This window comes from Tetrahymena thermophila (genome assembly GCF_000189635.1).
Source record: "Tetrahymena thermophila SB210 genomic scaffold scf_8254565, whole genome shotgun sequence".
NCBI classification, from domain to species: Eukaryota; Ciliophora; class Oligohymenophorea; order Hymenostomatida; family Tetrahymenidae; genus Tetrahymena; species Tetrahymena thermophila.
Genome location: NW_002476336.1, coordinates 288,591 through 314,740, shown reverse-complemented (window position 1 = coordinate 314,740; position 26,150 = coordinate 288,591). Strand labels below are relative to the sequence as shown.

The following is a 26,150-nucleotide window of genomic DNA, read 5'->3' as shown; positions in this document are numbered from 1 at the left end:
TTTTGAAAATTCGTTAAAAACAACACTTTTAATTGAGTTACTTGCAATTAAATACATGCTTAATTTACTTATTGTAAGCAATACTTTTTGTGTGTTAAAATTGTAAGATATGCTAGATTAAGCTAGTTTTTTATAAACAGTATATAATTATTCTGATTATTTTGAACAAAAAACACTTTAGTAAAAGAATATAAAAGTAAGATTTTTCCAATCATAACGAGTTATATCCATGTATTAATCTAAGCGAATATATTTCTGCTTTATCCTTAGAAGTATTACAAACCTATTAAAAAAATTGAGAAAAAATAGTTGATCGCACATTTGATTTGTCAATTTTTATCAAAAATATCTATGAATAATTGATGGCAATATTTGAATTATTACTCATTAAATTTAGATATTTGAATAAATATCATATATAATGATATGAACTCTAAAAGAAATAGCTAATAAATTGTCATCTAAGCCTAAATTTATTAAAAATAATAGTAATTAACAAAAAGCAAAAAATAATAAATAAGACAGCCAATATAACATTGATAAGATAAGGTATATAAATTGAAAAATCCATCATGAAAGTTAAAAATTTTAATCTTTAAACTAATAGAAATTAATATAAATATCGATATCGATGAGTAGTGAAGAGAATCATACACCCTTAGTTGACGCAGAGGTTGACCCAGTTGTATACAAGGCTGGTAGAATAAAAGTTGTTGTTTTAGCATTAACATTCTTACTTTTATTCTCAGCATTCAATTCAGCATAAAATTTAGTAGGAAGTCTTTATAAAGGATAGGGATATAATAATTTAGGTCTCATATCTCTTCTTGTTCTCTACGCTATTTTTGCCATTTCTTGTCTTTTTGCAAATTACTTCATTTCAAGAATGGAGTACAAGTACATTTTCATTTTTAGTAGTTTAGGTTATGTTTCTTATACTGCTGCAGGTATTTGGGTCTGTGCATGTGATGGATCTGACTCTGGAGCTTGCGCTGAAGGTGTTATCTATTTCATAGTTTTGCTTGGAGCTTCTCTTTGCGGTTTTTCTGCAAGTTTAATTTGGATTGCTCAAGGTGGATATATTGATTCAATTGGCTAAGATACTCCTTCTAAAAAGGGTACTTTTAGTGGTATTTTTTGGGCTATTATGTAGGGAAGTTAAATTATTGGTAATATTTTGGGTACTTTCATTCTTTAGTACTTAAAAAACATGCAATATTTCTTAATCATGACAGGATTAGGTATTGCTGCTTCTCTTTTATTCTTCTTCTTACCAAGTGTAAAGAAAGTCGAAAATAAAGATGTAAATGTACCTATCACGATTCAAATTAAAAATGTTTTTAAGCTTATGGTTGATGTCAAAACTCGCTATGTATTGTTTGTTATGATGTTAGCTGGTATTATTGTAACCTTTTATAGTGGTTTCTTATCTACTCTCGTTAGTAACTCTATAGCTAGAGAACCTGATTAAAGCGATGATGACTTCAATAACTTAGTAAGTAAAAAGCTTTCCTTTACTTTAATTTGCTTAGGTTGTTTTGAAGTTCTTTCAGGTTTAATTTCTGGTCGTCTTGGTGATAAATTCAATGTCTTTAAACTTGCTACTTTTGGTACTTTAATATGTTTCCTCGGAGTCCTTCTTTCTTTCTTAGGTCTTTTCACTGATAACTACTTTGTTTGCTTCATTATTGCATCTGTTTGGGGTTTCTCTGATTGTTATTTCTAAACAGTAATATAAACATTACTTAACAAGCTTTTCCCTGGAAAAATTGAAATATTCCAGGTCTTCCGATTCATTCTCAGCATAACAGTAGCAATATTCTAAGTTATTAACATATTGCTCTAGGATTCACCTTCATACATTTTCTTAATGATTACCATGTTCTGCATTATGGTAACAAACTTTGCCTGCGCATAACTAGGAAACAAAGCTGGCAATAATGATAATGTATCTTCTTAATCCAGTCAAAATTGAGAAAATAATTTAGGTTTTTGAATATAAATATATCAGAATTCTAAAATAACTTTATAAAAATCTTTTTTATTTATAGGTTTAACAAATTTTTAAAGTAGATACGTATTTTATATATTTAAATGTTTATGTGACACATTTAAAATCTGCTAAAATTTACATTTTTTCATAAATGATTAAAGTTTAAATTGATTCAATATCGATAAAATAAATATAATTTTCAAATTTACATCTTGTAATAAATTATTTTAATTGAAATAAGTCTAAAATTTAGTTAATTAATTCTAATAAAATGTATTCTGATAAAAAAATGTTTGTAATAATAAAGAAGTTTAATAAAAGCAAATAAGTATCATCTAATATCTAATTTATATTTTCATTTTAAACTAATCCAAAAGCTTAAAAATAAATTTATAATCAACTTAATATCAAATAAACTACCATCAAAGAACAATTTAAAAAAATGTAAACTAAATTAAAATATTTATAAGTATAAAATTTAAAGAATTTTTTCTTTGGAGTAGTAAGAAGTTATGACTTCATGATAATTTTAACTCTTGTTATTTTATTTTTAATTAAAATTTACTTCGAAATTGTTAAGTAAACAAAAAACAAATTTTTTAACTTAATTAAAAATTAGATAAAAAAGAGATATTGTAAAAAGTGTAAGTTAAATCTAAAAATATCTAAATGACAAATTTATTTCACTTTTCTGCTTTTTGATTTATTTATTTAAAAGATTCATTAGAACAATATCAAAACAATAAAGATAATATTTTTTAATCTTATTATTTTATTGATTATTGTTTAAAAATAAAGCTATTTTGTAAAAGCTTAAGTCTTTTTTGAGCTATTTGCAATTTCGATCTTATTATTAAATTTAAATATAAATAAATACATTCTAACATTTAATTTCTATAGAAACTCATAACTATTTCAAGCTTGTAAAAACAACCATTAAAATTATTAATGTTACATCATAATTAATTTAATTGTAATATAATAAATAAATTATCAATAATATCATCTTTTCACATATTTTTAATATTTAATTCTAATTCATTTCGTGATTAATCAAATTGTAATAAAAAAGTTGATCTTATTAAAAAGAAAATTAATTTACTAAAATCATTATTATAAAATATAATTTCCTTCTATTTTTTTAATTATAATTTTATTTAATTCAATGCAATTAAAATTTTAAATAAAAAAATTAATAAATAATAAAGGAGGACTTCATAAATCTATTAGCATTTATTAAAATAAAACTTTAATTTAAAAAAAATGTATTATTTTCTTTTAATAGTCTTTTTGGTTAAAAATAAAGTATAAATCAAAAATAATTATACTATTTAATTTAGATCTACTTTGAAATTTGGAAACTATAATAGCTATATTTATAATTAAAATATTTTTAAATAAATAGGTGTATATATATGCAAAAACCATTAAGAAGCTAAAAAAATATGAATTTACAATCAATTTTTTTCTAAAAACAAAAAAGCTACCTATTTTAGAAAAAATTAAATATTATTTTAAAATAATAAAAACCACATATTTTTGACATAAATTTTGGATGATATCTATATATCAAAATTATTTTTACTAGGTTTTATTCAACACCAGTCAATTATGAAATTAATTTGTTCATCAAAATCTTTCTTTCTACCTTTCAAAATATACCAATGTTTTTATAAACATTTAGTCTTATAATATGCTCTAATATTTAATTTTTAGATTTATTTACAAGTTATCTAATGTGTTTACTTTTTCAAAATTGTATGTTTTTGCATAACCATAATTTATTTCTTTCCTTATAAGAAATAAAAATAAATTTTACCTTTTTATATATTAACTAAACGAAAGCAAAAAGTCCTAATATATTCCATATTATTATTGGTAGTTTTAGTAAATAGTATTTTAAATATAATAAATTCTAAAAAAAAAGCATCTATTTATCTCAAACAAAGTATTATTTAAAAGCTATATATTAAATTAAAACTTGATACCAAATTAGATATTGAAAATAAGTAGAAAATCTGATTTTAATAAATAGAAAAGCAGATTAAATTTAGTATTTTAAAAAATTGTGAGATTGATAGTGTATTTATGTTGAGAAATAAATAAAAATACAAATATCATTAAAACTAAGTTTCATGTGTTTGTTAAATGAATAAAAGATATTTTGAGAAATAAAAAAACAAAGAAAATATTTCAACTTTGTAATTTATAATTAAAAATTGTCCTTTCTTATATTTAGGGCAAAGATGTTTTGTTTGCGTAACTATCAATTCAACATTTGTTTTTTTTTTATTAAAATTCTAAAAAAAGAAATATTACAGATAATTATAATAATTTGGTACTAATTCTAAGTGTATGCATATCCTTTTTCCTTTTATAATTATGAATTAAATCAGACCTTTGTCATTTTTCATTTCTAAATTTTAATTTTTGAGACTAAAACGCTTAATTTATAATATAGGCTGCTCACTATTTGGCAAAAAATGACTTATCATAATTTGTATGTTATAATTATTAAGGTAATTAAGATTTGGAATTTAAGGAATTTAAGCTATTATTCACTATTCCTTAGTTTTTAATGCACAATATAATACTTACATTACATTACTTCCCTTTATGGAGAATATTTTTTGATTATTTTATTTATAGACGTGAAAGATTAATTAGCAAATAGGAACTCTTTTTAATATATTATATATATAAAAACTTAAGTACTCTTATCAAGAATTAATCAGAAAGATTATTTCGAGGGATAAATCTTCGATTTCTCAAACCATATTTAGAAAGATTGTCAAGATTAAAGTTACGTCCTCTTAGCAAGAGACACAATTTAGCAAATATCGTTTGAAAATATGATGCAGAAATGTTTTTACGATATTTGATAATAATAATACAAGAAAAGTGATGATAAAAATAATGTTTTTATAATTAAGTCATTTTTTTAAATTTAAATTATAATTTAGCATCTCGATGTTTTGCTACTATAATACTTAAATCAAGGTTTCAACATTATTAAGAAATATACTTTTCTAATAATCTTGGTCAATCAAAACATTTTTCATTTTGGTATGTTCTGATTTTAAGTATTTAGGGAAAAAATGTGTATCACCTTGTAATATATGCTATAACTTGAGTTCAAATACTTCTTTATTTTTCTACATTAATTCAAAAGTTATAGAAAATTCTTTCTTCATTTACAATTTATGTTCCTTGAATTATACCATTTTCAACAGCACTTAAATACTAATACTTTATTAAAGAAGTATATTTATTAACACCAAAACATATATATAAAAGCTAATCGAGTCAATTCTATCTTCTTCCTCACTGTGTAATCGACTTTTTTACCATTTAATTATTAAAGCAATCATAAGAATCAAACTTAATTAAATAAAATTGATATATAAAAACAAGCACACTTTTAAATTTTTTATTTACAGTTTACCAAAGTTAATTATTCAAAAAACAAACAATTAAAGTAAATAGTACTATGCATATTTTATTGGTTATATTTAAAAAGCTAGTTAAGCTCTAAAAGTGGAATATAAGTGAAGTTATTGTTTTAAATTTTAATTTTGCCTTAACACAGTATAGTTTGTAATAACTACTTCATTATCAAATACAATAGTGTCATCAAAAATATGAGAGAAAAATAATTTAATAAAAGACTTATAAAACTTCATATAGATTAAGACTTAATCTTGAAAAAAATCATTAACAATTTTAACGTATTATTTATATTAATAGCTAATTTTTATTAATTTTATATATAAATTTTGAATAGAATCAAATCCACCATAATTTGGAAATTTACACCAAAAAAGATATAATCAAACATTAGCGAAGTATCAATTAATTTTTAGTTTGTTTGAGATATTTACTCAAAAAGAGAGTTTTTGTCAAAATAGCCTTGATTATACAGAGCTAGTTTTCAAGTATCCTGGAACATTCATTTTTTAATCCATACTCCATTTAAAATTAAGCAATTTTGAAAGCTCTATAACGAGTAAAGCAAATTCTTGTTGCTTGATTATAAATGAATAATTAAAATTAAACGTTCTATAGACTTGTAATAATACATGAATTAATTAAATTTAATCAGAAAAGTTGATTCTTATTAATCGGAGCATAATTAATAAATATTTAGGTTTAAGATATATCACTGCAATCTAAACTTTTTTCTAATCAAATCTTATCTTGAAAGGAAATTTAATTTTCATCAAATTTAATTGCGTACAATTCACCTACCTTTCTTAGCAATAGATTATAATTGCATTTACAATTCAAAGACGAAACTTTCATTCCATTCAGCAAAATAATTGCAAAACATATTTAAATTTTATAACAAAGAGGAAGTGTAATTAGCAGTAGCTTCGATTATAATAAAAGTCCCACTTACTTAAGTGTAACACGATTAAAGTGGAAATTTGTAAAAAACATATAAAATACGTCAAATAAGGTACAAATATCATTTAGTTATGCAAATAATAGATAATATGGCTATCACTGTACAAAATTTATAATTAAATTGCGCATTAAATTACACAACTAGGTCTAAAGTAATTTTAAATAACTAGAAGTCTTGTTTACTTCAATTAGCTGCAAGACTTTTGCTTGTATATTTATTTATAGTATGAAAGGGTTAATTAAGATTTACTAGAAATATGACTTTGTGGGTAGGTATGATATACATTTTCAAAAAATTTTGTTTATATTTTATTTTATATTTGTAAGGATATCATAAGAAACCAGAAAATTAGTGAAAACTATGTATCGTTTAACTAGAACGAGTGCTAATTAAATCAATGAAATTTTATAATTTTTCAAGATAATCAAAACTAATTTTTTTATTGCTTAAATTCCTTTATGAATTGCTTTACAGTGACGCAAGAAATATATTTCCAAATTCAATAAAAAAGTAAGATTTTTATCTAGCTTATAATTATCAAAATGATCTTCTCACTCTATTTTCAACTGCAATTAGATTTAACCAGGATTTAGTCAAATAATAAATCCTTTATTTCATTTTAGAATTAAAGAGGCACCACGAAAAAAATTACAATTACTCATGATATTTATTAAACTCTATACTCGGTACTACTTTAAATAACGACATCTACCATAATCCTAAAGTGATATTTTAAACTAAAAAAAAAAATTTATTATCTTTAAACATAAAAAAAAAATCATCTTAAAACACTTCTATAGTGCTATAGGTAAAATTTCATAATAGTTAATCAATCAATCAATCAACCACTATGGAAAACACTGAAAAAGATCTAAAAATCGACTCAAAAGCCTACCTTAGAGGTAAACTGAAAGTAGTTGTTTTATCATTTACTTTCATGGCTTTATTCTCCACTTTCAACTCTGCTTAGAATCTTGTAGGAAGTCTTTACACCTCCTAAGGATATGATGACTTAGGTTTGATTTCTCTATTCGTTGTTTACATCGTATTTGCTTTCGCAAGTTTCTTTGCTAACTTCTTTATCAATAAATTCTCCTACAAGGTAATCTTCTTCTTCAGTAGTTTAGGTTACGTTGCTTTTGCAGCTTCTGGTATTTGGGTTTGCTCATGTAAGAATGCCATACATGAAGGTGCATGCTCTAAGGGTGTAATTTACTTCATAGTCCTTGCCTCTGCAGCCCTTTGTGGTTTCAGTGCTTCTACAATTTGGGTAGCATAAGGTGGCTATATTGATTCAATCAGTTAAGATTTCCCTAACAAAAAGGGTACTCTTTTTGGTATTTTCTGGGCTATCAACTAAGGTAGTTAAATTGTTGGTAATTTGATGGGTATGTTCATTCTTAACTATCTTGATAATCTATATTATTTCTTGATTATGACATTCCTCGGATTAGGTGCTTCATTCCTCTTCCTTCTTCTCCCCAGTGTTAGCAAGAAGAAAGAAGAAAACGGAAATCAAGTTTCTGCTATTTCACAAGCCAAGAGTGTCTTTGTTTTAATGGGAACAAGAAAAGTACGTCCTTTCTTACCTTTGATTTCTCTTGCTGGTGTTGTTGTAGCTTTTTACAGTGGTTTCCTTTCTAAGCTCGTAAACAACTCTATTTAAGCTGATACCAACACTGATGATGGTAAAGACGAAGTAAGCAAAAAACTTTCATTCGTTTTGATAGTTCTTGGTTGTAGTGAAGTTATTTCAGGTATTATTTCTGGTAAACTTGCTGATAAATTCAACATTTACAAAATCGCTATTATAGCTACAATTACTGTCTAGATTGCTCTTTTACTTTCTTTCTTAGGTCTTTACACTAACAGTTATTTGGTCTGTTTCTTTGTTGCTGCTTGCTGGGGTTTTAACGATTGCTTCTTACAAAACGTTACATCTGTTATTTGTTCAAAAGATTATGAAGGATAACTCGAAATCTTCTAAATTAATCGTTTCCTTTAAAGTATCACAGTAGCTATTGTTTAAATCATTAATGTCCTCTTGAAGAACTCTCCTGATTATATTTTTGTTTTTATTATTTTTATCTTCTAGATGGTCACTAATTACTTCACAACTTATTTAGATAAGAAACCAGATATTAAATCTACTACCACACTTATAAAAGCTAATTCAGATGAAGTTCATCATGATTTCGAATTAGAAAAATTAAAAAGCAAAAATTCAACTGATAAAGCTATGCATTAAAATCTTGAAACATAAGGTGTTGCTGTTGCTTCAGCCAGCTGAGTAAGTACACTAATAAATAAATACCCTATATTTTGATTTAAATTTACTAAATGACTTTATAACTAAAAATTTGACTTTTTCGATTGAATATTAATATGTTTATTTATGAATTATATTAGCAATTAAATGTATAATTATTCTATATTTCTGATGAAATTTTCGATCATTACTTGTAAACATAAATAATAATTTATCAGATACTTTGGTTTAAAAATAAAATTCTAATCAGTACATTAGTAAAATTTTGATATAAATATATGTAACTCAGTAAACTTAATTGCGTAAATAAAAGCATATAAAATAGCAACTTAATATGATATTTTAATAAAAGTTTCTAATATGTATTCAGGTTTATTCTATGATGTTAAACTTAACTTTCTAACATTTTTAACCTTTAAATATTTAAATTTATATTATTTAAAATTAAATTTAGAGCTTTTTTATGAAAAAATTGAAATAATTGTATGAAAAAAACTTGGGTAAATATTTTAAAACCAATAAAAATTAAGTTTTAAAACTAAAATAGATTTGAGGTTTTTTCTTTTTTTTTATTGGCTATGGATTTAATTAAGGCCCTATTTGATAATAATGAATCAATTTTACATTTAATTTAAAATAGAAACAAATTAAAAAATTGTATTGCAATTATTTACACCACAAATATTACTTTTTATCAAATTTTTAATTTATCTTTAAATCAAAATTACTTTATTTAGTTGTGAAATTAAGAAGGAATGGTATGAAGGATTTTAATATTTTTTTTTATTATTAAGCATAAATTTAAATAAATATGTCCAAGAACAGTGTAATCTTAAATAATTGATTCAATTAAATTTATGCCAATTAAGAATCTGTTAAATAATAAAAGCATTTCTTTTATTTAAATAAAAATATATTATTTTTTTCTAATTTATTAAAAGGAAATAACTTAAAAATATATTTGATACGAGTGTTAAGATTATTCTATTAGTATAATTTATTTAGATATAAATAATAATTTTTAAAGTAATTAATTCATAATATTAAATACAAGTAGAAAAAGAAAAAAAAATTATTGAAAATGGATGCCTAAATGATTTTATATAATATCTTTTTAGAAATAACATAAATATCATAAAAGTAAGAAAATTTAATTGTCTGAAAACAATAGCAATTTAATTCAATAAATTAAATTATAAATTTAAATAAAGAATAAATATAAAATATTTAAAATTTAATAATTTTTCTTAATTATTATTTTTTCAACAATTAAATAGTTATTCTTGTTATGAAAATTAAGTTTAAATTTTGTTAATTATAGTATGAAATGTTTTATTTAAGGAAGTTACAAAAATTATAAAAATTGACTATTTATCCTTGATATTGAATTTGTTTGTTTTTACCTAGATTTATTTTCTAGAAAAATTATTTTTTTTATTTTATCTTCCTAAAATCTAAATCAAATAAATTTTATAATCTTGTTTTCTTTAAATTTCAAAATAAATAATAAAAATTATATGATAAAACAAGCAAAATATTAAATTATCAATTTAATCAAATAAAAGTTAGTTTATTTTTAATAAATATATTTGTTAGAATTTAATGTTGAATTATGAATAATAATAAAAAGGGATTGACTTGTTTTGATTCTATTTATAAAATTTATTTTTGCTTTATATATCACTAAATATCAAATAATAGAATAATTTTTAAAAATTGGATACATTTTAAATTTAAGCTGTATTCAATTAAAATTAAAATTATTATTGTACTTACTAAGTCAGTACATTATTTAGTTTTAGAAACTATTTTTTTTTAGATATTAATTAAAAAAATAGAAAAAATATATTTTAAAAATCTAATAAATCATTTTAATAACCTATCTGTATACTTTTTAAAAAAAACACTGATTTAAGATTAATAATTTATTATAATTATATTTTTTTAGGAACATATTTTATTTTATTTGTTGATAATACACTAATACTCATGACATCAAACCTTGAGTGATTCTATGACGCATACGATCTTAGTCATCATCTTTAGGTAAAAAGATGACTTTTGCACCTTATTGAGAAATCATTTTTATTGTTTCTAAATATCTAATTTGCATAGCTGCTTTTGAATTTAATTCATTAGATGCTTCTTTCATCAACTTTGCAGATTCAACATCAGCTTAAGCTTAAATTAATTTACTTGATGCTAATCTCCTTTCTCTTGCTGCAGATGATAGTGATTGTTATAAATCCTAGCTTAAAGCAATATCTTTTATTAAAATATTTTCAACATCTATTCCCCTATTAGATTTTTAGTAAAACATTTTAAACTTATAAATATTAATCATAAATTTAAAAATGAAAGTAATTTTTAAAAAAATTATTAAAAATAATACTGAAACGTATCAATTTATTTATTTATTTATTTTTTTGTTTGTTTATTTATTTAAATTAAATGATGTTGAATATTATTGTTAAGAAAGTGTAGTTTATTTTTCATTTTAAAATGATATTTATTTAATAATTCAATTGTTGAAAGCTTTACCATTCGTCTGTGTACTTATCTACTTCTATTCTGAGATCACTTGAAATTTCCTCACGCTTATCGAATAAATCTTGCAAAACATACTAGCCGCAAGTATTTTTAAGACATGAATATGTAAGTTACTCAATTGCTAATTAGTAGTTTTCAATTCTAAATATTGCTAGCTTGGGGTCTTTGACTCTAAAATATACTGTAGCATCAATAGTAACTACGACATTATCCTTTGTTAATATTGATTGCTTATCTAAATCAATAACTTATAGACGCATATCAACTTAAATTAGCTTATCTGTGCAAGGATTAACATAAATTAGTCCAGGTTTGGTTTATCTAACATACTTTCCAAAACGAGTTATAAGACCTGATGAAAATTAACGAACTTGCATGTATGGATACTCTACACAACAACAAAAAATACAAGGAATCCAAGTTCTTAAGCAACCACAGCAATCTCCAAAATACTTTTAGCATTTGGCATAACCAGTCATTTAATCCCAGCCTTCATCTCCTTCCTTAATTATTAAATGAGGAATTTTCCTTTTTTTGGATAGTGATTCTAAATTTCCAGTAGGAATCATTATTTCTCTTAAACTAAATTGGTAAGCTAGTTAGTTATTTAAATAAATACTATAATATTATTTTAGTTGTTAAGCTTTGATAATTCAAAAAATGTCTTTTTGTATAATCTATTTATTTATTTTGTATTATAAAGATATTAAAAATTATACTCTTTTTTTGCTTTGGTTAATAAGCCTATTGATATTATTAATAATTTTTAAAATATCAAAGATAGATAGATAGATATTTGATTGATAACTATTGCTGATAGTTGGCTATTTATTTAATTTCCTTAATAATTATTTATTTATGTATTCAATCAGTTCATAGTTCTCTAAATTCGTTTCTATAGTCCTTAATGTTAATAAAGTTTTTCATTTATTATTTCTAATTCGACCAAATTTTAATTTTTCATAAAAGTTGATGTATCTATAATACCTTGATAAAGCATAAATGTTTGGCCACTTTCGATCAAATTATAATAATTATGTAATTAAAATTATGTTAAATTTTAAACAAAAAAAATATTGTTTTATTAATATTAAAATTCTACCATCATAAATAAATATTAATTTGATTGCTTTATCTAGATTCAAAAATTTTGAATTAAACTATTTTAAGAAATATTCTTAAATCACTAATTCTATTTTAAAATTTTTTAATTTTTTAAAAATTGAAACTTAGATAAAGAAAGGAATGAGGAAAGATTAGATATTTTTTAAAATAAAATAAAATAATTTTTTTTAAATGAAAAAGCAATCAATGAATAATCTATCATTTTTTATCTCATAAATTAAACAAATTCTTAAATAGTAAAAAGGAAAAAAATGATTTTAATAATTTGAATTTAAAAGATTTTTCTTATAAAATATGGGTCATTCATTCGTTGATTAATTGAATTTTAAACATCAAATATATATTTTGAAAAACAGTGATTTAATTAATATATCTAATTATCATTATTCTATTAATCTGTAAAATTCTTTAATTTATACATTTTTATATTTTAAATTATTGATTTAATGAGTGATATTGAAGAGGATTTAAACTCATCTTCAATTAAAGAAGAAAGCAATTAATATTATGAGGATTTACAGTCTTCCTCAAGCTAAATTTAAGAAAATAATGGTAATAAAATAGCTGATAAAAAGCAGGAAGATTTAGATGAAAAGCAATCAAAATCCTCATAATTGCAATAATCCTTATAAGATGAAGATAATAGTTAATATGAGCAAGATTTTGAAGATGAAAATGGTTATGATGAAATAGATAAATTGAAAAAGGATAAATAAAAATAAATAGAGCAATTAAAACCAACATAATCTTAAATAAAACAACTAAGTTAATCTAAATTATCTGATTAATAGGAGTAGGAAAATCAACCTTAGAGGTTACAAGAATCTTTTAAAAGTAGCATTAATGAGGAGCAGCTAAAAAAATAGCAGCTTAGCTTTATTGGAAATTTAAATAGATATGTAAATGAATAATAAAATGAAAGTAAATCTTTAAGTAAAACTTAAGATTCACTAGCACACACAGATCCTCAAACAAATTAGAAAAAAATAAAAAATGAAAAGTCAAAACCTCCAATTCCTACAAAATAAAATTTCATCAAAGATTATATTGAAGAGAATCCAAAAATTAAAAATGATATTGAATAAGTACCAAACGATGAGGAGATAGAAGAAATAATAAGAAAAAATTAGCAAGATTTCTTATAAATGATAAAAAAAAACTCTTAGAAAAATTCCCCTGTCAAACAGAAGGAAGAAGTTTCAGAATATGGTAATTTATAAAATTAGATTTTTTTAGAAATTAATCTTAATTTTACTTTAAGGTTCAGAGAATTAATATTATGATGAAGAAGAAGAAGATTTGCAAGTCATTTATGAAACAGATAGAGAAGATAGTTAAGCAGGAAAAAGTTCTTAAAATGAATCATTTGATAACCATTATTATTCAAAGAGTTATGGGAGTTCAGTATATTAGTAATATTCAGCTCTTCATGCTAGTTAATAAGAAGAAGATAACTAATATTATGAGGAATCATAAATGAAATAAAAAGAGATAATAAAAAACAGAAAGCAGACCTAAAATGAATACGAAAGAATTATTAATCAAAAGAAAATAGAGCTACAGCAACTCTAAGAAATATAAAAATTAAAGTAATAGTTGAATGTTAATATAGACATAGATGAAGAGTAAATGCTTAAAATAGCAAAAAAAGCCAAACAAAAAGAAAAGGAAATTGAAGAAATTAAAATTTTATAGGATAGAATGAGGTATGGATGTAAAAAGTGTGCAGAGTCAAATACCTAGAAAGATAGAGAGGCCTATCGTGAAGAAAATGAGCATTTAAGGAAGGTTATTAATGAATAAGAAGCCCAAATAAAACTTCTCAAAGTTTAACTCAGAAAATCCGGAGATAAGAATTTAGATAATTCTTATTCTTCAATAGGAAGCATTTCAACAAGTTTTTAGAGAAAAATGGAGGAATTGGAATATGATAAAGAGAAATTAAAAGAAGAAAATTCATAGCTTAGAAATTAACTGAAGCATATAAAAAAATCAGCTCAAAATTAGATTAGTAGGTAATAAAGGCTGAATAATGAAATTTAGAAAGTTATGGGTTCAGATATAAGGAAGCTTTAAGAAAAAGAAAATAAAAAACCTTAGGATCCAAATTTAGAAAAATAACATAAAGTATTGACCGAAAGATTAGCAGAACTTAGGATAGACTTAGAAAAAATGATTAAGAAATATGAGGATTAAAAATAAAAAATCAAAGAAAAGGATGAATAAATAATAACCTTAAAGCAGAAAGTGCAAGGTCGCCACTTTTAAAAATAAATTGAAAAGATAAATGAACTTTAAGCTGTTGTTGATAATTTCGAAAAAGATAAAGATTAAATACGTGAGGAAATGCAGCTTGATAAGTAGCTTTAATTGCTTTTTCCTAAATAAATGGTTTTAATTTGCAATTTCTTTAATATTTGTGTTGCAGTCGAAGAAATGAAAAGAGGGAGATAGTAAATATATATTTATATTTTATTTTAATTAAATTTTACAATTTAAAATAAGTTCAAGGATAGCTAATATAATTTTTAGCAAAGCGAAGCCATTTATAAGCTATTTTAAGAACATTTTCTACTCTATAAAAGATACTATTAAGTTTAAGATCTCAAAAAACCCAATAGATCATCCTAAATAATAAGAAATAATAAGAGCAACTATTAAGGCATGGAATGAATCACCAGAAATAGTTGCCAGACAAATGAAATCACAATAAAAAGAATTAAAAGAATTAAGAGTAAATTGAATATTTTGAAAAGATAAGTTATTTATTTTGTTTAGCTTAATTATATAGAGGTATTTAACGAGGTTGAGAGTCTTAGATAAAGAAATGAGCTTTTAGAAAAAGATGTTGAAATTCTAAGACAAAGAAACAATGTTGTAGAAACTAGGTTAACTGTAGATAAAAATAAGTTAGTAAATAATGTGATAATTTAGTTAAAGCATCATGCAATAGAAGATGAAGAGCAAGATTATCTGTTAGAACTGAAAAAAATAATTAACACAATTAAGGAGGGTCCTCCAATCCTAATTTCTTAAGCTGAAAGAGATGCTTTCAAAAAATAGTAAGAACTTGAAGCTGAAAAAGAAAGAAAAAAAAGAGAAAGAGAAGAAAGAAAAAAGTAAATGGAGCTTAAAAAACAATAAAAATTAGAAGAAAAAAGGTAACGAGAAGAAAAAGAAAAAGAAGAATAGCTTTTACTTTAGAAACAAAAAATCAACAGACCTTTTTCTGCATTAAAATAAAAATAAAATGTAACCCCTGTATAAAATAAAGAACCTCGTCCTAATTCTGCAAAAGTCAATGCTAAAAAAGAAACAACTTAAAGCATCACTTCTATATAACTCCTTCCTTCTCATCAAAGATTGAAAGAAGAAAATAAAATAAATAGCAACTAGTAAGATTCTCTCAATAAAACAAAAGATAGCAAGAATTTCAGGGTTAGTACATTAACTAGTAAATCCAAGTAAAGTCTAACAGCAACTAATAACTAATGAATATAAAACTCTAAAAAACAACAAACAAACAAATTAAAAATTTTAAATTAAACTAAAATATTGAATTACTTCTTTAAAACCAAAAATATATTTATTTATTTATTTGTATCTTTATCTTAATACTTATTAAATTAAATTAAATTTGTGCAAAAATATCAAAAATGATTTTTTTTTAGTTATTTTCAATTAAATACACAAGAAAAATTTTAAACTAAAAAAAATGCCTTCACTCGGGATCGAACCGAGGACCGTAAGATCTTCAGTCTTACGCTCTCCCAGCTGAGCTATAAAGGCTTAACAATATAAAAAATATTAATCATATAATTATTGATAAAGTGTCTAATATATTAGTTTAGATAAATAAATAAAGTTTTTTATTATTTTAATTTAAACAAAATAAATATCAAAACTCCTTATTTTTTATATTTTTGAGAAGAATTAAAATGTTAAAAATAATTATTTTCAAAGTTTTCTATTTGTTTGTTTATGATATTTACTCAAAATAATGCAGGAAGATAAGAAGTAAATAATAAAAATTAGATAAATTACAAAAATTTAAAAATAAATATAAATATTAAACTTTATCAAAAATCAAAAATTTTTGAATAAAAAACTCAAATCAAATCAAATTAAATTAAATATTAATTATTTGTGATTTTCAATCATAAAATTATTAAAAAAAAGATACATTATTTTTATTATTCACATAAATTTCAAATAAAGTAGCAAAAATTTACTAAAATGGCTTCAAAGATCTAAAGTGATATTGAAATAACTAAAGATGACTAAAACTAAATTAACTAATTTAGTCGTATAAACATGCACTGGAATGAAAAAAATAGAACCATGCAAAAGAAAAACGAAATTTTAAACTAACTTGATGATGCTGCTACTGAATTAGAGTTATGCGATGATGAAGAAACAGTATAAGTAAAGTATGGTGATTGCTTCTTCCATGTTAAGGTAGAATAGGCAAAATAATATGTTGAAGAATAATAAACTTAAACAAAGAAAGAAACAAACGAAATATCTAAGGTTATGGATGAATAAGAAAAGAAAATGAAAAAACTCAAGGCAGTTTTGTACACTAAATTTGGTAATTAGATCAACCTTGAAGAAGATTGAAACAAAAAATTAAAATTAGTTTATAATAATTAAAAAATAATTGTTAAATCTATAAATGCATAATTGTTTTATATTTCATTTATAATCTTCTCTTAATTTAATTTCTACAAAAAATAAAATATTATTTATTTTTAGATTTTTTTAGATTTTCATTATGCAAGCAAACAAATCGCCTAAAAAAAATAAACAAATATAATAATTAATTAAATAAATAACAAATATTTTTTTAGCTTAAAAAAAATATATTTCCAAGAATATCTTATAATTTTAAGCAGTAATTGAATAATATTTAAGTAGAATTAATTTTTTTTTAATTATTTATAATTTATTATTACTTTTCATTTTTATTATTATTTAAAAATATTTATAAATCCTTCAATCAGTTTTTAAAACTTAATTAAAAATATTATTTCAAAAAAATTTATTTATTTAGAATTTTACTTTTATTTTTTGCTTGTAAAATATAAACAAAATATTTTTTTTAATTTATTATTTTCTCACAAAATTTAAAATATATTTTAAAATGGCCAAAGCTTTATATTCTTTTTCTTATATTAAAAAATGTATTTTCTCTTTAAAAATATTTATTTTTTTATATATTAAATATAATAAATTATTGTAAGAAGGAATCAAATATTTTATAATAAATCAATCATTCAATCTTATTATAGAATTTTTTTAATTTAATATATAAAATTCATAACCCTTCTATTTTAAATTGCAAAAAGAATATTAAAATCAATGCATTTACAACAACTATTAACATTAATATTAAAATTATCATTACATCTTGTAATTATCAAATCATACTCAAACATTATTTGGTTTTAATGGAAATTTTATAAATAAAAAAAGATAGAGCAAATAAATCAAATAAAAAAAAATATTAAGAACTTATATTTTTATGTCAAGGTAGATTTCAACTCATAAAAATCTTATTTATTCGTAAAAATAATTTTAAAAATGAATGAAATAAATAAATATTCAATAATTTTTGTAGAATTTTCTTTAAGCCTTTATTTTTATACTTAATAATAAAAAATATATATTGATATTAATATTATCAATGAATCTATAATTCTTCTATTTTTAAGCTTAAAAATAAAGAAAAAAATTAGATCAGAGCATCTATAACAACTATTAATATTATCAATAAATCTTTTAATTTTCAAACTATAATTAGAAATTATTTAATAATTTTAAAAATAAAAAAAAAGATGGAGCAAATCAATAAAATAGTAGAAAAATATTAGGAACTTATATTTTTAAGTGAAGGGAAATTTGATCAATAAAATGTTTAGTTGAGACAGCTATTGCTTATTCATGCATTCAATACAACTAATAATTTGGATTGTGTTGGATTAAATGAAGAAGATCCTGAAGAGAGCTAAATTTTACCAGAAAATTGGAATATTAGCGATGAAGGAGTCTACTCTTTTAAATATAAAAACTCTTAAGATAAAATAGTTTATATTTTTAAATTAATTTTTGATGAAGGCGTTTTGAATGTCAATACTGTCTCTCTTAGTGATTCTTCAAAGCTATATTCAGTTACTCTTCAACTAAGCGATTTTAATGTTGAACAGATCGATAAAAATAATAAAATATTTGAAATATACCAAAAAGAGATTTTAGATAAAATTGTTGGATAGTAGTAAAAAAAGCAAGAAAATACATCGTCTTATTCGTCTTCTTCTTACTCTAGGAATTAAAATACATCTTAGTAATACCCTTTAAATTATCCTTAAAATTCTCAAAGCTAATAATAAGGGTTTATTGATCCGATGAGAGATTATGGTAGAAATGATTTACATCCTAATTTTGGTAATCCTTTTACAATCGGAGGAGGATAAGGCAATAATCCTTTTACAAATCCATATGGAAGAAACTAATAACCTAGATTTGATCCTTATGGTCCTAATGGAATATCAGGAATTCCAGATGACATTCAGCCTGATTTCTTCCCTAACAACAATTAAGGACCAAATAGAGGAGGAAATAGAGGGCCTATTGGGGGACCATTCGGTGGTGGTTTCGGAGGAGGCTTTGGTGGTGGATTTGGTGGCGGATTTGGAGGTGGATTTGGTGGAGGTTTTGTTTGAAAATCCTCTTCATCTAACTTCTTAAAAATATATGTATAAAAAAATAATAAAATAATTTAAAAAAAAGAATGCATGGTTATTGTATATTAATTAATGTTGGTATTAGAATATTTTTTTAAATTAATAGTAAAGAGGTAAATTAATAATTATTATTTATAATTTTTTATATAGAACAATCTTGTTTAAAAAGAAATTGTCAGAATATTTTAATTTTTATAATTTGTAAATACTACAATCTTAACTTAAACTAATAATTCAAATCAATTAAAGCTTAAAACAATATATAAATACAAATTTTTACTTTTAAGATAAAAAAAAATGATATCTGGTAATAGAATGGTAAAAAAAAATCCCAATTCAAATATAGATCAAAAGCCTGTTATACATAAACTTTCAGATTATGCTTTTGACCATAATTCTGGAGGTAACGCATACTAAGTTCTTAAACCTAAGAAGCAAAATTTAAATAAAGTTGACGATTCATTAAAATCTTCTAATCCATAAATCTAAGATAGAAGATAAAACCATAGAAATTCTTAAAACACTGAGGGAATAAAAAATATAGAGAAGCCAAAGTTTATGAGTGTAGCAAGGCATGGATTAAAAATAGGAGGCTTAGTTATAGGTTAAGATAAATGGCATTGCAAAGTCTGTAAACTAGTAAATTTAAATTCTACTTCCCAGTGTTTAAGATGTTAATCTGATAAAGGAGAGCTAAAGTAAAGTAAAAATACTGAGCAGAATTTAAACAAATAAAAAGCAAATAAAAATAATCTTATAAATAAACAAAGCATAAAAAACAAGCCTGTATGATGCAGAGCAACCAAAGTAATATAGAATTTCTTAAAAATAGTACATATTTTTATCAATATAAATATAGGAATGCTATTATTAAAATTATGACAAATTACAATTAATATTTTTTTAATTCTAATCTATAAAATCGTTTTTGTTTTATTTTATAAAATTTATTCAAAAAATAAAAAACTTTAGATAAGAGCTGTTAAACAAAAAATATTTCATAAAAGGGAAAACAAACAATTTTTTTAATATTTGAAGCTATTAAAAACAATAGTTTTTGTTTGCTTTTAAGAAATATATTTATCATATTTTATATCAGTTTTACTACTCCTTTTCATTTTATTTTTCTTTATGTGCTTAATATGTTTCATCTATAAACTTTTTGACTTATTCTAAATAAACTTTTTGTTTTGGAATACAATGAGGACCATCAAATTTTAAAATTTGTTTATTTTTATACCACTTCATTAATGCTTATGTCCTGTCAAAGGGAACAACTTGGTCTTTTTCTCCAACTAAAAATAATGTTGGAACTTCAATTTGTTCTTTTTCTTCATATAAATCATTAACAAACTTCAAATTTTCATTAATTACTTTAGGTAAACCAACTCCACATATGTTTATTATCATTTTCAAACTTTTAAAAATATTTTTATCTCTGTTTTTTGCATAAAAAAGACTGCCCATAAGACTTCCTTACGAAAAGTTAATAATAATATCAATATCTGGATTTTTTTCAACTACTTCAAGGAGATGTTCTTCAGATTCATCATAAAAATGATAATGGGCTTCAGTTAAAACCCATCTTCCATCAAAATCTAAAGGATCATCTCTATTTAAAGCTAACCAGCATCTGAAAGGATCTTCTGGATCATTTGGAAGTGTTTTATTTGGAGCAACTGGTAATAGCACATCACGAATTTCATAATTTTTAGAAAAAAATTTAATCCAAGGTTATATCCTTTCTTCTATTCTTTCATAATATTGTTAAAATCCGTGTAAAACCAAAATTTTAAAGCTTGGAAGTACAACTTTTGGAGGTTCTTGCTTTGGTTTTTTCTTTTTTTATTGAGGCTTGCTTTCTGCTTAAGAATTATTCATTTAGCTATTTTATGATTCCTTATTTTAATCTAACTCTTAATTAGAGTTTTATCCATTATTAATGTTCAGTTTTTCCAAATCCTATAATTCATTTTACTATTATTATTATAATAGCTAAACCTTTTATTCCTCTTATATACTATTATCGTTTTAAGCAGCTTCCATTTCTTTTTATTAAAGCTAAAAAATAAAAATTTCTCAAATTAATTTAATTAAAAATATTAATTAATATCTTGCAATGAAAGTAGGAATAAGTAAGTAAGCATGTGTTGGTAAAATTATATTTTTTAATTTAATTTACTTTATATCTTTTATGAAGATAAATTTGATAACATTCATACATATATACTCCATTCAGAAATTAAAAAATTTTTAAATTATTTTTTGTAAAATAAATTTATTTTTTATTTAATTTTACTAACATTTTATATCTTCTTTTATATAATAAAAATATTTCTATTTCTATCTATCTTCACGCTCAATAAGTATGGAATATTGAATAAATCAAAAATTTATTTTACCATATAATTAAGGAATGCTAAAAAAAACGATGTAATTTTTATTTAAAAATAAGAGGTACCCTCTCTATACACACACACATAATATGATAGAATATAATAATATTATTATTTATTTTTATTTTTAAAGCAACTGACTATTCCAAACTTTTTAACCAGACAATAGAATTTAGAAAATAAATTAAGTTTTATGTTTTTGATTAACATTAATTACAAAAGTATATGGAAAATTTAATTGGCAAAATTTTAATATAGGAGCATAAAAAGTACTCATATCATTGTTTGTATAGGAATTTTCAAAATTTAGTAGCTTAGAAATTTTGAAATTTAACTGAACTAATAACAAACAAACAAATCTTTAAATTATTAAATTTGAGCAAAATGTCTGGATAAAATTGTGAATAAACTGAAAAGGCTATTTAAGAAAACTTAAATTTATAAGATAACTAATGCGAAATCTAAGATCACTAAGCTTTGATTTAAAAAGATGAATAAAAATCTCTAGATTAGATAGAAAAAGATCATAATGTAATAGCTGAAGGGGTTAATAAAGAAGATGATTCACTAAGCAACATTAATATCGATTTAGATTACTAGAAATATTTAAGCAATGAAGAGAAAAGAACCTTAGAGAAACTGCAAGATAATACTCAAATAATTATTGGAAAATACAAAGATGTTAAACAATAGTCATCTTAAAAAAAAAATTCAGATACTTTTATGAAGGGATATGATATGAATTCTCCTACTAGTATGGAGAGTTCACAATAAGCATAGTCGTGTATTACCTTCTATCAATACAAAACAGGAAAATAAAAAAAAAATAATAAAATGTTTGATTCAGTAAATTCATATCAAAGTGATAAATGCAATGGGTTCACTTCAAAGAAATTAGAGTAATTTTTTCTAAAATTCATTTTTATTGTTTTTTGATTTTCAAGAAATATGACTAATTAACTATTGAAAAATCAAGGTTTAGAATAGTAATCATATGAAAATGAAAATATGTTTATTTTTTATATATAATTTATCTAAATTTAATGTTCTTAATTATTTTTATTAAAATAAAATATAAAGCTAGTCTGAGTAATTAACACCTAAAAATTATAGTTAAAAATAGTCAAATAATGGTAAATAAATTTAAGGAAATGTAAGTCATTAGTAATTACAAAATTATTTTGAAGCAGTTTAGTAGAATGTATCAAAAAGAATTAGTTTTAACAGTTTATAAGAAGTTCAATAAAAATAAGTTAACAGTTTAATATAACCCTAATCTAGTGATGAAAAATAAATTGCTTATGTAAATAGAAGAGAAGAGTTATCTCCTAAAAACTTACTTAAAGAACCTTATTTTTATTCATCAGGGTTTAGTTTTGAGAAATTTAAATCAAGAAATAATCCCTAACAATTTTATACAAGCTTTAAATTTAAAAGTGATAAGAGCTCCTCTCCACAATCTAAAAGATCAAGAAGTAAAAAATAATCTTAAGATGAAATATTAGATCATAATTCAGATTAATAAACCAAGACTGATTAAAAGTAATCAGTGTCAAAACTGTAAAATAAATAATAATGTTAAAACAGTTCTTTGTTGAACTCTATGCTTTAGTCTAATTCAGTCAAGCACTCACTTGAAAATTTAAAAAGCAGTATATAAAACCCAATTTAATTATCACCTAATTAAAATAAAAAAATTAAGTAAGCTAATAAATCGTACAAAGAAAATGAAATTTAGTTAGAATATAATCAAAACTTGTAAAATCAAAGTAAAAAAACATTAAATTCCAGCTCAAAGTAAAATAAACACAGTAATAATTACTTAAAATCTTAGTAATCATCTACAAAAAAAGTAAGTCAAATAAAAGAAAGCTAATAAAATTAATATAGATAAAGTTTAATAACTCCTTCTTGTTTCTATTTTCTAGATGAAACTTCTAACTCTTCAATCCTTAAAAATACTTTAATTCAATGGTTCGAAAATGAAAAAATAAAATTTTAAAATAAAGTCGATTCATTACTAATGAACTAAAATTGTTATGATCAAGAAAATTCTAAAAAAAATAATTATGTTGTTAGTAACTAAGAATTAGATTTTATGCAAAATTTTTTAATTGATTTTGAAATTTTATTAACTTAAAGCAATGGTATTGTAAACTCTAAACTTGAGACAAAACTTTAAGAATTTTTAAATAACGAAGCTCAAATTGTGGTAAACAGAATAAAAGATAAAAAACCATCAACAACTTTACATAAAAATGAAATAAATTCCAAAAATAAATAGGATTAAACTTTAAATAATAGTTTGTCTGAAAATAACTTAAAAGATCAATATAAGAAAGATCAACTGAAAGGTTTGTCGTCATAAGCTGAAGCTTGCTTTAAACTTACAAACATAGATTAAACCATTTTCAAGAAGCTTTCTAATGATGAACAAATATTTAATTATTCATTTCACTATTAAATACTTTTAGAGCTTGTCAACTAAATTAATATAAAAACATTAAATGTAAGTTTTAAAATTAAAATGTAAGAAAAATTTAAAGCTTATTTTAATAATTCAGGAACAAAAATTCACAAAAGAATCTAATCTTAAGACTAGCCTATTTTTAGCCTTTTTTTCATTTTTGGCTAACTTTTTTGAATTCATACCTGTAGTTAATCAAAAGTTAGAGGTATTAATTTTAATTTCTTTTATTTTTAGTGAATAATTATTGTATATATAAAGGATAAAACGTGGGAATTTTGCAATAATCTTTTGACTAAATCAGGAATTATATTCAATTCAGTACAAAAATTACCAAATTTGATTGAGAAATAGACATACAATCCATGTAAATTTATCAGATTAAACTAGTTAAATTTAATGCAAAATTAAAAGATTTAATTTAGGAATTTGAAGAAAGCTTCTAAGAAGTCGAAAACATAGTTTGCTAAGAAGATAAACTTCTAGATGATATCGAATATGGTTTCTTCTTGAAGTTTATATATTCAATTAAATCTTTATTTGAAGTTAAACATAATTTTTAATTTTAAATTTAATTAAAAAATATTTTTATTTAAAAAGATTCTAAAAAATAATAACATCATAAACTTTGATTAGAAAAAACTATAATTGAATCAGAAAAAAACATAAGAATATTTGTAAAAAAGAGAACAAAAAATAAAAGATGGGATACAAATAAACTCTTATCTATAAAAGTCAGTTCTAGAATAAGAAAATTTGATTCAGCAATAATATGGAATTAATTTTCAAGAATGGTCAAATCAAATTTTGTAAGTTTAAAAGGATATAAATACTCTTAAAGCGAAAGAGAAATAACATAAATGGCTAGAAGAGAGATAAATAAAAAAGAAAGCTTTGGAAAAAGAATAATAGAGAGATTTAGATGACTTCTACAGATATAAATAGTTTGTATATTTAAACATTTTTAATGAATTAGTTTTATAAATTTTATCATAAATTTAGGGTTAATAATAGCAGTAGATAAATAGAGTCAGCAATCTTAAGAATAGAGAGAGTAAAAGAGAAAGAATTAACAACTCCACAGAAATTAGGATGATAGAAAAAAGTCAGTAGAAATAAAGAAATAAATCAATGATTTCTGAAGAAATTGAAAAAACTGTATGATTATTAATATTTTAAGTCATTTATCAACTCATTTATTTTGATTTCTCAAATAAAATGTTTTAGAAAAGTGAGATTTCATTTAAATAAGTGTTGAAAAAATAAGCCATTGATAAAAAAAAACAAGAGCACATAGAGTTTGTTGAAAACGTAAAAGAAAAGAGAAAAGTCAGAGAATAATAAATAGAAGAGCTAAAAAAAGCAGAAAAAGAAGAGTATGTTTGGAAGAGAGCCTAATAGCTTTTAGAAAAGTAAAGTAAACTACTTTATGAAAGAGAATAATTACTACAAAATCAAAGATTCTTTTGAAGAATTATTCTCAAATTTAATCAATTAATATAATCAATAATAATTAAAAAATAATTTCAGTTCTCAAAAATCCTCCAAAATATATTTTTTATTATAATTAAAGACAAGTCAATTTTAAAATTTTAATAATTAGAATTTTGTTTTTTTTACTAACATTATTCTAAATACTAAATAAGTTGTTTTTTGTAACCTTAAAAATAATTTTCCATTTTATATTTTATAAAATTTGTAATTTACAAAAGAATTTTAAAGAAATATATTTTTATTTAAGCTAAAAAAGAGTTTTCTAAAAATAAATATATTTATTTATCCATTTATTCATTTAACATTATTCTAAATACTAAATAAGTTGTTTTTAGTAACCTTAGAAATAATTTTCCATTTTATATTTTGTAAAATTTGTAATTTACAAAAGAATTTTAATATATTTTTATTTTTAAGCTAAATTTCTAATAAATCCAAAGAGTTTTCTAAAAATATATTTATTTATTCATTTTTCATTCATTCATTGATTCAAATAGAATCTAAATGAGTGTCGTTTGTTTTTTAAGATTTATAACTAAACCAACTAACAAAAAATTTCTCATAAAATTTAAAATTAACTTAAAAAAAAAATAAAATATTTAAGCTATACTTCATATGTTGATTATAGCTTTAAAGATATTAAATATTAAAATAATAAATTTTAATTATTTGGAAACAGTATCAAATAAAAGCTTTAGTTAAAAT

General features: G+C 22.1%; 9 protein-coding genes across 9 annotated transcripts; 8 read left to right on the top strand and 1 right to left on the bottom strand. All coding sequences in view use genetic code 6, as the record gives it.

The window, feature by feature from the left end:
• Positions 1 to 631: 631 nt before the first annotated feature.
• Positions 632 to 1,975, top strand: TTHERM_00471400 (MFS transporter; the record flags this gene model as incomplete). Its single annotated transcript, XM_001033026.3, has 1 exon — positions 632 to 1,975. The coding sequence occupies one exon, from the start codon at positions 632 to 634 to the stop codon at positions 1,973 to 1,975; it is 1,344 nt and encodes a 447-aa protein (XP_001033026.1).
• A 5,276-nt stretch (positions 1,976 to 7,251) lies between these two features.
• On the top strand, positions 7,252 to 8,691 carry TTHERM_00471390 (MFS transporter; the record flags this gene model as incomplete). The annotated part of the gene is made up of 1 exon (XM_001033025.3): positions 7,252 to 8,691. One exon carries the CDS (start codon positions 7,252 to 7,254, stop codon positions 8,689 to 8,691), a length of 1,440 nt encoding a protein of 479 aa, XP_001033025.1.
• A 1,966-nt stretch (positions 8,692 to 10,657) lies between these two features.
• TTHERM_00471380 (SPFH domain/band 7 family protein) lies at positions 10,658 to 11,789 on the bottom strand (the record flags this gene model as incomplete). The annotated part of the gene is made up of 2 exons (XM_001033024.3): positions 10,658 to 10,967; positions 11,212 to 11,789. 2 exons carry the CDS (start codon positions 11,787 to 11,789, stop codon positions 10,658 to 10,660), a joined length of 888 nt encoding a protein of 295 aa, XP_001033024.1.
• A 936-nt stretch (positions 11,790 to 12,725) lies between these two features.
• On the top strand, positions 12,726 to 15,840 carry TTHERM_00471370 (hypothetical protein; the record flags this gene model as incomplete). Its single annotated transcript, XM_001033023.2, has 4 exons — positions 12,726 to 13,554; positions 13,607 to 14,798; positions 14,851 to 15,079; positions 15,124 to 15,840. The coding sequence occupies exons 1-4, from the start codon at positions 12,792 to 12,794 to the stop codon at positions 15,838 to 15,840; spliced, it is 2,901 nt and encodes a 966-aa protein (XP_001033023.2). The 5' UTR covers positions 12,726 to 12,791.
• Positions 15,841 to 16,332: 492 nt separating this feature from the next.
• Positions 16,333 to 16,965, top strand: TTHERM_00471350 (prefoldin; the record flags this gene model as incomplete). Its single annotated transcript, XM_001033022.4, has 1 exon — positions 16,333 to 16,965. Exon 1 carries the CDS (start codon positions 16,582 to 16,584, stop codon positions 16,963 to 16,965), a length of 384 nt encoding a protein of 127 aa, XP_001033022.3. The 5' UTR covers positions 16,333 to 16,581.
• A 1,169-nt stretch (positions 16,966 to 18,134) lies between these two features.
• TTHERM_00471340 (proteasome inhibitor PI31) lies at positions 18,135 to 19,067 on the top strand (the record flags this gene model as incomplete). The annotated part of the gene is made up of 1 exon (XM_001033021.4): positions 18,135 to 19,067. Exon 1 carries the CDS (start codon positions 18,183 to 18,185, stop codon positions 19,065 to 19,067), a length of 885 nt encoding a protein of 294 aa, XP_001033021.3. The 5' UTR covers positions 18,135 to 18,182.
• Positions 19,068 to 19,385: 318 nt separating this feature from the next.
• Positions 19,386 to 19,880, top strand: TTHERM_00471330 (hypothetical protein; the record flags this gene model as incomplete). Its single annotated transcript, XM_001033020.2, has 1 exon — positions 19,386 to 19,880. One exon carries the CDS (start codon positions 19,386 to 19,388, stop codon positions 19,878 to 19,880), a length of 495 nt encoding a protein of 164 aa, XP_001033020.2.
• Positions 19,881 to 20,219: 339 nt separating this feature from the next.
• On the top strand, positions 20,220 to 20,984 carry TTHERM_000471329 (transmembrane protein, putative; the record flags this gene model as incomplete). Its single annotated transcript, XM_012798708.1, has 1 exon — positions 20,220 to 20,984. One exon carries the CDS (start codon positions 20,220 to 20,222, stop codon positions 20,982 to 20,984), a length of 765 nt encoding a protein of 254 aa, XP_012654162.1.
• Positions 20,985 to 21,868: 884 nt separating this feature from the next.
• On the top strand, positions 21,869 to 25,421 carry TTHERM_00471310 (hypothetical protein; the record flags this gene model as incomplete). The annotated part of the gene is made up of 8 exons (XM_001033018.2): positions 21,869 to 22,383; positions 22,565 to 23,993; positions 24,049 to 24,159; positions 24,213 to 24,318; positions 24,366 to 24,496; positions 24,552 to 24,899; positions 24,954 to 25,109; positions 25,179 to 25,421. The coding sequence occupies 8 exons, from the start codon at positions 21,869 to 21,871 to the stop codon at positions 25,419 to 25,421; spliced, it is 3,039 nt and encodes a 1,012-aa protein (XP_001033018.2).
• Between the last annotated feature and the right edge of the window lie 729 nt (positions 25,422 to 26,150).